Source organism: Montipora capricornis, chromosome 10, assembly GCF_036669925.1.
Source record: "Montipora capricornis isolate CH-2021 chromosome 10, ASM3666992v2, whole genome shotgun sequence".
NCBI lineage: Eukaryota > Metazoa > Cnidaria > Anthozoa > Scleractinia > Acroporidae > Montipora > Montipora capricornis.
In genome coordinates, this window is record NC_090892.1 from 60,738,873 (window position 1) to 60,751,372 (window position 12,500).

The following is a 12,500-nucleotide window of genomic DNA, read 5'->3' on the forward strand; positions in this document are numbered from 1 at the left end:
CTGCAAATCCTTAAGTCTGTGATCCTCCAAGGTTGGCCCGCCGAACGAAATGCAGCACCAGCACAAGTAGCACTGTACTACATACGAGATGAGCTATCAGTGCAAGACGGACTCATATTCAGAAGTGAGAGAGTTGTCATACTGAAAGCCTTACGCGGAAACATGAAGCAGAGGATTCACTGGTCACACATGGGAGCTGAGTCCTGCCTAAGACGTGCTCGGGAATGCATTTTTTGGCCAGGTATGAATGCTGAAATCAAAGAGATGATAGCTGCCTGCGAGACCTGCAGAAAATATGAGAGGTCCCAACCAAACCAGCCATGGATGCCACTTAAGACACCATCCAGACCGTGGGAAAGGATTGGAGTCTATCTTTTCACGTTTGACAACAAAGAGTTCCTCATCACCGTCGATTATTTCAGCAATTACCTCAGATAAACTCAACAACACCCTAGCCAGCACAGTGATTCTGAAACTGAAGAGTCATTTTGCAAGATACGGATGCCCTGACCAAGTAGTCAGTGATAATGGGCCACAGTTTGACTGCGAAGAATTCTGAAAGTTCGCAGAGAAATGGGGCTTTGAGCACACCCCAAGCAGCCCCGGCAACAGCAAAGCCAATGGGAAAGCAGAATCTGCTGTAAAGACAGCAAAGAGTCTTCTACGTAAAGCACTCGACAGCGATAAAGATCCCTACATGGCGATCCTCGACTATCGAAACATGCCAACTCAAGGAATGGACTCAAGCCCAGCACAAAGACTCATGAACAGGCGCACAAAGACTCTGTTGCCAACATCCGGAAAATTACTCCAGCCAAGAGTAACATACCCAGAAAAAGACAAGCGGAACCTAGTGAAGCGACAAGAACAACAGATCAAATACTTCTATGACGGCGCCAGAGATCTCAGAGGGCTAGCAGAAGGTGACATAGTTAGGATGAAGCTGTTCTGATCAGGCGACAAGGTATGGAAGAAAGCAACTGTCAGAGCTCGCTTAGACGAAAGTTCATACACCAGAAAAAGCGGCAGATGCGTCCCACCATGACATGTGGTTTGACAGTCTGAATGATGTACACTTAATTTAAAACGTATGCAATGTGTAAGAAATGCAACATATCATACAAGTCATGTAATCATGTAAATTGTTACTGTAAGATAATTTGCCAAAAAAGCAAACGTTTACTGTAGCTCCCTCCACTCAGAGAAAACAAGGTTGTTTTTTGCTTGCCTCTCTCTTTACAGGTATCTTGTAGACTGCCGATGGTTTAAACAGTGGAAGAAGTTTCTTGGATTTGATACATGCTCAAGGGATCAATTTGGGGTTGGAGATCATTTAAACCATCCTGGTCCTATAGATAATTCAAGTTTGTTGGCAGGTATGTTACAGTATGTCATGTACATTTTAGGGGGAAATATGGATTGCGAGGCTAAGACATCTTAGACCAAAATAATAATTATCATTCATTTTCTAGCTCAAAGGGAATTAGAGATCAAGATGGGAAAAGCATTAACAGCCAATATTTTACTCCCAATGTGTTCCCAGTTGACGAGTAAAATTGTCTGGCATTAGACAGAGTGAAATCTACTAGACTAAGTGTCACCATTGGCAGTAAAGGGTTAACACAATTTTTTCCCATTGTTTGTTGTGTACTAGTTAGTTACACCAGAACAATGACAAATCTAAGGCACACCGTGGCATAAAAAGAAGGGCACAGAGTTCTTGCTGTTGTCAGCTGGCTTAAGGTGATGATTGAGTCTGTCTACTGGGGAACATAAAGTTGTATTGTATTTCACCTTGTACTTCTGCGCAAAACCAGTCTATCATATTGTAAAATGTCAAACCTCATACCTACATGTACCAGAAAGTAGATGTCCAGTGCTCTAAAAGAATGAATAAGTCCTACTTATAAAAACAGTCATGCATGTTAGGAAAATTTGTGCATAATCATTATTTTTATTTTGCTATTGTGCATCAAGATGATGGCATTACTTTAAAGGAACATCTGATAGATGGGCTAGATTATAACCTCCTGCCTGAAGATACATGGTTTAAACTTGTATCATGGTATGGAGTTACATCAGGTCAACAGAGTATCAAGAGGAAAGTTACTGAAGCTGGCATGTTTGCGAAATCCCTGAAGGTTGAGGTGTACTCTATGGAGTTGAAACTTTCAAGACATTCTGCTCCTCAAACATTGGTCACAAGGCAGTTCAGTAAAGCAGATACTGTGGGTGAGTACTTTTTCTTGAAGGGGCCTGGGAATGAACCTCGTAGATACTTAAAACAATGACCTACAATGAGCTACATTGGCCTACAATCAGCTACATTGTACATGTAAGCTAAAATGAGCTAATGAGCTATTAAAAATAAAAGATAATTTGCTGCTCTGATGGCACTGCATCATGTCTTTAAAAACAACATTCCACTCTGTGCTTTGAACCAATCAAAATCTTTTTGCTGAGCAAGTTGAAACTTTTCATTTTGCACTGTGAACCAATCAAAACCTCGTTGCTGAGCAAGTTGAGACCTTTTTTATTTTGCACTCTGAACTACAGTGCTGTAATCAGAACATTGTGGGAAGAATAACTTATTACTGGGTTGCCGTATGGCAATCCCAGTCAGAAAATGGGTAGATTATTATTTTTTTGTTATTTTCCGTGTCGGTAAAAGTCTTGCCTGTCACTCCCCTGGTAAGTGGTGTCTTTGTGCATAGAGCCCTCTGCGCGTATTTTCTTAGGATTGAGAGGGTAGTGGAAATGCGTAGATTTCTCTGGTGGACACAGGAGAATCATGAACTTAGCCTGCAATGGCGTCGAAAGTCATGTAACGCGAATGGCGTTTTAGTGGATCTTTGAATAAAATATACCCTTATGAAGCTCAATAATGGAAAGTCAGTTGGATAAACCAGGCAGTCGGTGAAAAACCAACACCTGGAATCTCAAAAGCGACGAGTAATGGACTTCGACAACAATCTATCGCCCGTCGAGCCGAAATCAAAGTGAGCTGTATTTCTAAAATAATATTTAACCAAGTGTGACGGTTATGTAGAACACTGAAACCAAATGGAAAATTCTCTGGTGACTTATGGGTTCAACAAAGACAGAGAACGATTGAACGAATCGAACACCTTACGTGGATCTGTGATCAACTCTGCACAGTCTTCAGGTAAAAAAAATGTAACAGCCAAGAATTATCTGAAAGAAAGCTTGTCGTGTATTTTGTGCTTCATTATTCAAGGAAAGGGTTCTTCATGGAAACAGTTTGATCCTGAAATTTAGTTTGTTGCAATATTGCGCATATTTGACACGATTGAGTTTCTTCTCTTCACGCACGTAATGAAATAGAAGGGGTTTTTGCCTCTCATACCAAATATGTTGTTTGTTTCAAAAAATTGTTCGCTGGAAAAGGTGGCCTTTATGAATTCATCATGTTTTATGATATGCGAGCTTAACTGGATAGTTTTTTATGGCAATAGTAAAGCATTTTCTTGTCAAAATGAGGTTAGCGTCTTCTGGTGTGTTAACTGAATTAAATCGTGAGTTTGTATTTGCCGTCTGCCGCGTAACCTTGATTTCCACTCTCAAAATTACCTCCAGAACCTACTTTTTGCGTAGAATAAGCTTTTAGAATGATGTTCTTGTTTTGCATAAAGCAAGCTAACAAAATATGTACCTTGCTGAGTTCGCATTTGTTAGTGTTCATAGTATTTTCGGTCCGATGCTTCTGTTTCGTCAGCGGTATACTGTTTTGGTCTCCCATCCAAACACTAACCCCGCTGAACAGGGATTAACTTCAGTGAACTTTGATATTACAAAGCTGTCAGATGCTCAGAGGGCACGCTTAAACTTGTGGTGAAAAGAAGTTGTGAGGGAACTCAAAAATTATCAACATGTCAGCCCAGAAGCCAATGTTTCTCGCTTCTCTTTTATTTGTTATTCTTCAGAGACCGGAATGCTGTAGTTCAATACCACACAATTCAGTGCCATCTGATTTTCTGTAACACGTACCACAGGCAACCCAGTGTATGCTTCACGGAAGCATCTCGTTTATAATCTTCTCTTCATTTTTTTCCTGCTCTTATTGAAGCCTGGTTTTCACAAGCGAAGCAAGCACAAGCTCAAGCTCAAGCATAAGTAGCTTATGCTAGGGGATTTAGTGAATGTCGACATAAGCATGAAAGTCAACTAGGGCCTCTGCCATTTTGTGCAAATGCTCAGATACGGGGTTTCTGGAACAAGTGCTTTGCAGCGGTTGTCAGCCACGTGCTCCTCAACAACATTTTTTCACATTCAAAAGTAAAACTTAGGTGGACCTCAATCAATTGTTTCCATGGCAATGGTCCTGTTCTCTTGGCGGCAATTGAATTCGTCATGGAAACATTTGATTGACATCCACTTAAAATTTTAATTTCAAAATATGAAATTTTAAATGTCGTTTAGGGATGCGTGTGACTGATAACCGCTGTAATTGGTGAGACATAGCAAATTTCCTTGTGGGAATATGCTGAGTTTCGTTTTCACTCACCGCAAGCGAATGCAAGCATAAGTGCGACCACAAGGAAAAGGAAAAATTTTGATTCTTACACTTGTGCTTGTGCTTGCGTCAACCCCATTTTTGCGGTAAAATACCGGTAAGCGCTCCCTGGTAAAAATCCTAGTCAGGATCCTAAGTAGGATCCTAGTAAGATCCTTGCAGGATATTGTCCAATTTAATAAACAAGTGAGGAATATTGAATTTTAATTTTAATTTTAATTACTTAAGTTTTGTAACTTTACATGCATGATATTTTATATTCTTACATTTATGTACATATTTCTTTCTTTCTTAATATTAATTTGTGGAAAACCTGCAAAATAGCTATAGCTAAGCGTTTCTCCCACGTTAAATAAAGATTATGTATGTATGTATGTATCCTTTCAGGATCCTATTGTAATTCCTGTTAGATGTAGGAACCTACATGTATAGGATTTTGTAGGATCCTACAGTAAGGATGTCAATGAGTTTTTAAGCAGCCGTTTCATCCAAAGTGTCATCTGTAGCATGTCGTTACGTGGCCAGTGGGCCACGTGCAGTAGCGAAGGCCCGCAGGGGTTGAGCCCCTAGGGGGGTTTGGGGGCATGCTCCCTCGAAATTTCGAAAAAGAGACCCCTGGAAGTGCGTTTTCTTGGACTCTGACGCTTTAGTGATAATAACCCTCACTCTCATATTAATTATTTAACTTTAAATAATACTTTCATCAGTTTCATACACCTCACTTCACAAAGATCACATGAATAAAGTTACAGTAATGGTAATTTCCAAAAAACTTGAGTGTTTTTTTTATTCTTCAGTTCTATTCCGAACACTGTGATAGTTTACCAATAATATTCACGTCATTTGAAAGAAATTCATTCATTTAATAGGAATTACGTCATTCTTGGAATGGTGTATTAAAAACCTGTTGCCAGTTCGGACGACACGATTTTTTCCTGAACGCGACTCATCAACATTACAGCAAAGTAGAACATAGTTTTGTAACACAGCACTTCCACAGTCTGTTGTTAAGCACAGTTTGTTTTCAACGACTTATTTGAAAAAACCTGAAATGAAAATCTGCTATAATGTTCCAAATAAAATGTTAGTAATCTTCATCCTCGCTGTCAGAGGCCTGAAATGAGCACATGTTTACCAGCAGCTTCTTGAAGACGTGTTGCTGTGTAAAAATCTGGTCTTAGAGATCTCCAACGTCTTCATTAAGCAAATCCACTTCGTTAGTCAGGGTATTGTCTCGTCTAACTGTTCATTTTCATCTGCGCTTTTTGATGCTGCTGCCGGTGGAGTGGCCGTCGCTGTGGGTAGTTTTCGATTTTTTTCTGCGTTAGCCACAAGGTCTGCTGATTCAGTCACAGGAGGGCCATTTATCGAGATTTGCAATAGGGCCTGCAACATATCATCTTTGACCAAGTTTCAAAGCCAAGTTTTTATATGCTTCAAGGCACTTGCACCAGGCACTTGTAACAGCGAGGCTCTGGGCAACAGCAGCCAGCTTCATCAAATTTGGAAAGATCACTTTGAAAGATGAATCAATGTAGAACTTACTTAGCACCCACTCAGTAGTTTGCTCACAGTCACTGGGACATTCTGACTTCAGATCTTGTGCGAGGAACTTTAAGTGATCCCATTCAGACTTACGCGCTTCAATCTCTACATACTCAGTCTCTGTTGCACCAACTTAAAGTGCTCCGAAAGTGTGGCGATGTGGTTTCTCCCGTTGAGTTTGAAAGCAGGTGCTTCCTTTGCCGGGAGTTGTTTCAAGTAGAAGATTGAAAAGGCTTGCAGAAGTGGTAGAGAAGGAAATCTTGCTGTTATGTTGTCTTTCAATTTAGCCACATCCGATGTAATCAAACCACTTAGGAAAGTAGTACTTGCTGCAATTATTTTGATTCCAGCGGGGGCAAGTTTGCCATTCTCAGGAAGATCTGCTTTCATTGTTGCAAGAAGTTCATCTTTCTTGTTCAGGACATCATCAAGCGTAACAAGACAGTAAGAAATAATACTGCTAGTAGTTGGACGAAAAGAGAATTTGTTGAAGATTTCAGGAAAATTGTTTAAATAAGTAGACACTTCGTCCGAAGTAGAAGGTATTTCGCGGGCTAGTCTGGGCCCAACAGTTGAAAAATGTTCCGGTTAAAGGTATTGGAAATCTCGTTAGAATTACAGATAGATATATCATTTACTTTGACTTCCTTTGCCAGCTGGTTGTTCAGACGACGGGAAATGAGGTGATTAATAGTTTTCCAAGTCCTTCGAGAGTTTCCTTCGGATTGAATAAGACTATTATGATAATAGGATGCCTTAGTGGTTTTTACTTTATTGTTGATTTTATTTCGTAATTTTCTATAATTAGCCCAGTCATGAGAATTCTTTGTTTTTATCGCCTTCTTTTTAGCAGCATCACGACAGCGCATATCATTCTTCAAGACTGAATTAATCCAGGGCGAGTTATTCAATTTAGCACGTCTAGTTCGAATTGGAGCATTAGAATTGACAACGCACAAAAATTTTGTTTTCCAGTTAGACCAAGCCAAATTTGGATCTTCAGATTCATCGAGAGACCAGTCTTGCTGAGAGATTTCATTTGGAAAATTATCTTGATTAAAATTTCGAGAATTTCTATAAGAGATGTAAGAGTGTCCTTTAGATGATAAATCAGAAGAACGTTTTCGATAAACATAGACGAGGCTATGATCGCTGATGCCAATATGGGAGACTCCGGAATAGCTTACCTTATCTGCATGATAAGTAAAAATCAAATCAATGAGTGTAGATGAGGATTCAGTAACACGAGTTGGTTCATTTATTAATTGATTGAGCTCATATAAATCCGAAATCTCGAGTAAATGACGAGGGTTTGCATCAGATGTAGGAGAGGCCAAATTACAGTTTAAGTGACCCAACAAATAGCATTCAAGGTCAAGAGAATCAACCTTGTCGATAAATGACTCAAAACGTAAAAATAAATCGGTAGGAGAACAGGGAGGTCTGTACCATGTCGCTATCAGAAAAGGCCTAGAGTTCGGTTTACGAATTTCTATGATTAAATTTTCGAGATTAATTACGTTTAGATCTGAGCGCACTACATAAGAATTAGAGGACTTAATATAAAAACGTACTCCACCATTTCTACTTCTGTCACGACGGATAAATTCGTATATGGAGCTCGGAACTTTTTATGGATTCGTCAAGTTTTGTTTCGTCAATTGCCAGAATGTCAACAGAAAACTCAGAAAGAAGGACTCTAAGTTCATCAATATGTTTGACGAGACTGTTCATGTTCAAACAGGCCATTTTAAAACCACGCTTTGCTGGTAAAAAACTAGACGCATTTGAAAGACTCTAGCACTTCAAATTACACTCTACTCAGTTAACTCTGTTTAAAATATAAGTGCTACACGGCCAACGTTTGTATAAACGTAACCTTTCCTTGTACTTGTACATGTTCATTGCCGTGACTTTAACATCTTCGGTTCCCACGGCCTGCTCCCGTCTGACCTTGTAGCTCAGTCGGTAGAGCGGCGGAGATCTAACCCGAAGGTTGTGGGTTCAGTTCCCACCCTGGTCAGAGTTTTTCTCTGTCCTTGTGTGGGCCCATTTCAATCAGTAGGGCTAACGCTCACATGGTTCATATGGGATAGAAATCTAGCACTTCAAAGTACACTCTATTCAGTTAACTCTGTTTAAAATATAAGTGCTATACGGCCAACGTTTGTATAAACGTAACCTTTCCTTTTACTAAACGAACCATAGGCGTACAAAAGAGAAAATAAAAGGAGGGGACGAAAACTATCGAACAAACGGTGCCAACAAGCAGCCACGTGGACGAGAAAGGGGAGGGAAAGGCGAAAGGGCGAACACCAGCCAGGGAAAAGCAAGCAAAAATTATACCTGCAAAGGAGTCTGATTTTGCTGAGGATTCTTATGATTACCTGCGGCAACCGGAGGCACTTGAACCAGGGCTTGAGGGGCGGGAACAACAGCTTCAACTGGAGCTTGCGCGTCAGCCATAACACGGTAACGTTGCAAGATTCTAACCCGAACTGGGCCGAAATGAAAGTCAGAGCTATTTATAGTCGCGCCGCAAGGGACTGGCGCGAATAGTAGTCACAATTCTTGATCCTGTCTGTTCCCAATTAACATTCCATTTCAGAATAGTAAAAGTAAAAGTGTACTTTAGAAAATAATTTACCTCCTTTTGGTTTATTTGTTTGTTATACACCAGTCAATTGAAACCCCCACCCCCCAGGTCCCTGGGAAGGGTGGGGGATTTGACATAGACCCTGGTCAAAAAGCATCAAGACCCCCACCCCCTGAGGCAGAAATTGAGATCAAATGCCCCTATCCTCAGAGTATAAAAAATTTACAACAATCCAACATTTAGTGTGGAGAGAAATTTCAAATGGTCTACGTTGGGTTGGTGAAGTTTGCACTGATTTTAGTTACCGGTAAAATGCTAATTTAACACATTTTTTGTTCAACTATTAAATAAGGGCAAGGCACCCACCCACCCACCCCAACAATTTAGGATAGGTGTGTGCCGCCAAGGTTCTCAAGCCCTGACCATGATTTGAGGGTAGAAAATCGAGATTCGATACCCTCTTTAAGGCCCATACAAGTTATAAAGGTCCTTTTAAAATCGTTTTGTTAAACTTGAAAACGTGTACTTAGGCGTGTAGTACAGTTTTAATAGACCATGGCCCAGTGGCTAAAAAGCCGATTAACGCTAATCTAAGATTAAAAATTAACCAAGCAGTTTATTTCTCTACTCCCAAATGCTTTTCAACGCAGATTTTCGGCAGAACTTTACATGAGAAGACGTCAATCTTGAAAAACAAAAATAAGCAAAAGAAACTTTCACCAAAAAGTTGAAAACGTGAAACAAAAGTTAACGCTAATCCTGGATTTAATCGGCTTTCGAGGAACCGGGCCCATGTCTTTTTCGTTTTTCGCGTTTGGTGGATTCTGCAATTTAGTGACTCCATCTAAGGAATATCTAAGGATCACAATACCAAAAAGGATAACCTTCACACCTCAAAAACCTATCGGAGGGGGAGGGGGTGTTCCTACCTTTTTCACGCTTTCTGCCGTCTTTAGAAACTCGAATGGCCAGTGCTTGCTCTCAGTTCTACTCTTGCCCCACGTGGGAATGGGACCCAAAGTCAAAATCAGTCAAATGCACCACCCCCAGCGAACAGATTGTTGTTCAAAGGCGCTTCAATGCTCCGATAATCCCCCACCCTTTCCCGGGACCTGAGGGGTGGGTGGTTCATTTGATTGGTGCATTATTTTTCCCCCCACGTCTTAAAGGGGGTATGTGACGTTATTTTTGGGTGTTTAGGGAAATCTTTAGTTAATCACGAGTTTAAAACTCGAAAATGGTAATGTGGAAGTCCTTTACTAATAAAATTATCGTTACATTACAAACAAGATGATTCTGACTGAAAACGATAGTTATCCAGGCGATTTGCCATAAACTTGAAAAACGTCGGGCTGACTTTTTTCAAGATTACAAATGCAATCCGCTTCAATCTTGTCTATTTGTGTCCATCCATGCTTCTCTTTCCTTTTGCTGTATTTCGTTTTTGTTTGTTCGTTATTGCAGTGTTTCATTTTACTTTTTGGCCATTGTGGGTGTCATGAAATTACATCAATTTGCGTGACATAGCCCCTTTGATCCAGGTATTTGGGGTTAATTTATTCTAGCATCTTAAAAGAATTACTCGGGCTACTAACTTTTAATGTTGGTAGCCCGAAGTGATTCCGGCAAATTTTCTTAGGCAGCAGCCTTGCTCTTTTGTCTTTCTCTTTGATTGTAACTCATTTAAGGTCAGGTCATTTGTAGGTCATTGTGGCTCATATTGTAGGTTATTGTAGCTCATATCTTGTTTTAGTAACTATGGTATGAATCTGCATGTACTACCTGAACGTAGAACCCTCACTTTTAAGATGCATACAGAGTAATTACGTGTGCCTATTTGTAGACCATCAGAACTTAATGTAATTACTACAGTGTTAACTGTTTTTTACCTTGTATGTATTAGGTCATGTTATGTCAGAGATGAAAAAAGTATTCGGTATCCCAGAGGACACTGAAACACGTGTTAAAGGAAGCAATCACATGAGCAACGCATTTGAACCACTCAGTAACATGGAACAAACTGTTCGAGAGGCTGGTCTCTATGCAGGACAGGTAAGGAAACAATCATGTTTAATATTCAAACGAAAAGAAAGGGTTCAAACGAAGGTCATCCCTGATTTTATCCATCTCCTGTAAACTTTATAACATTACACTCTGAGGCAATAACATAAATAATATACAGGATAAATTTACTATGTAGCTGTTCTCTAACTAGTAGATCTTATTACAAAAAATTCCACATTGCCAAATATTGCAGAATAAACCTTTTCACGGTTTCTGACGCCATCTTGGTTGGTGGGCAAACGCGGCTTAAATTACAGTGAATGTATGGGATTTTGGCCAAATTCAAACCTCTGTAACTCAGCTGCAGAAAGGAAGATTTCCAAAATTTTAAATTGCTTTTAGTCGTTTTATTAATATCATTCACTCAAAGGAAAATTAGATCATTGGACAAGGCACAATGTCTGAAAATTGGATATTAGAGATCTCCTCATGTTGCCTCCAATTTCGCGGGAATTTGGATAATTTGGGTTACAAGGGTTTATATGAAATTTATAAATTTCGTTTACGGTCGTTATAGCTTGATTCTGATCGTCGTACTTCACGAAAATGATCTAAATATAAGTGCTTTTTGAGAGGTATTCTCGCTATATGCAATCGTCAGACTTTAAAAGATTTTATAATGGTTCAAAGTCGGCAAAATTCCCATACATTCACTGTAATTTAAGGTAATTCCCTTGAAATTGTTCTACTATCAAACGTTTTTGGAAACTTGGCATAATTAACATTCATGATATGAACAGTAAAAAAATGCAATAAAAAAATGGGGTCACCATGCTTGTTTACGCGACAGCAGGCTCTTAAAATTGGGTACTTTTACTGTTCGCGTTAAAAATTCGAATCACCTTCATACAGAATTAAGTCTTGGTTACTTCAAAGACACAAAAGTTTATGTTGAAAATAAAGCTTCTTTTATTTACACGAGCAGTAATGCTCCATTTACGCCGACTCTGATTCCCTGGTTGTGGGAATAGTGCACTTTTTGGGACAGTTCCGTGGTTAGCTTGAAGTCCTCGCCTTGGGTAAAATACACCCAGTACGGAACTGTTTTCCAAAAAAATTTCATGTTCTACTGTCAAACTTTTTTTCTCCTTCAAAGATGTTCTTTATTAGACTGTTCTTAGCAAATACCTGGAAAAAAAATCGGGGGTCACCGTGCTCGTTTGAGAGAAAAGGAACATTTATTTCGCTGTCGGGTTTAGTTTGAGCGAAATCTCTTACGTTTTGTATGCGCACGTGCTCATGTGCGCGCGCTAATGACGCGAAAATCGTGCGCAGTAGGGATGCGCAATGCAATACTAAGGAATTACCTTAAGCCGTTTTTGGCCCCCAACCAATGTGGCGTCAGAAACCGTGAAAAGGTCTATTAAATGTAAATGTGTACACTCCCAGTGTACATGTAAATATTCTCACAAACATAATTTGAAATGCAATAAAACGCACAGTAAGTGTACTCTTAGAAGTCTTTATGAAGAGAAATAATTTAATTCAATGTTTAAAAAGTTGTTTTTAATGATTTGTTTGAACTCGACATAGATTATGTGCAATTTGGTAAAAAGCAAAGTCCATTGTAATGACAGGAATTAATACTCACCATGGTGGTCCTTGATTTGAAAACAAAAAATTCCAGAGGGTGTACAAAAATGCTAACCATAGGCTTAAACATTATTTTTAAGGCCTGATGTTAGCATTAGTAAAGGTTTTGGGTGTTTTAGCTATGGTAAGACAATGACCGGCAACCTGCAGTTTAAACCCTCCAATAAA

At 39.6% G+C, this 12,500-nt stretch overlaps 1 protein-coding gene across 1 annotated transcript in view; it reads left to right on the plus strand.

Moving 5' to 3' along the window:
* The window catches only part of LOC138018417 (ubiquitin carboxyl-terminal hydrolase 15-like), a 121,733-nt gene that overhangs the window by 14,233 nt on the left and 95,000 nt on the right, over positions 1-12,500 (plus strand). Inside the window, exons 2-4 of the mRNA XM_068865035.1 lie at positions 1,243-1,376; positions 1,978-2,232; positions 10,579-10,727. Of these exons, the coding sequence (XP_068721136.1) occupies positions 1,243-1,376; positions 1,978-2,232; positions 10,579-10,727 (538 nt within the window). The remainder of the gene's footprint in view (positions 1-1,242; positions 1,377-1,977; positions 2,233-10,578; positions 10,728-12,500) is intronic.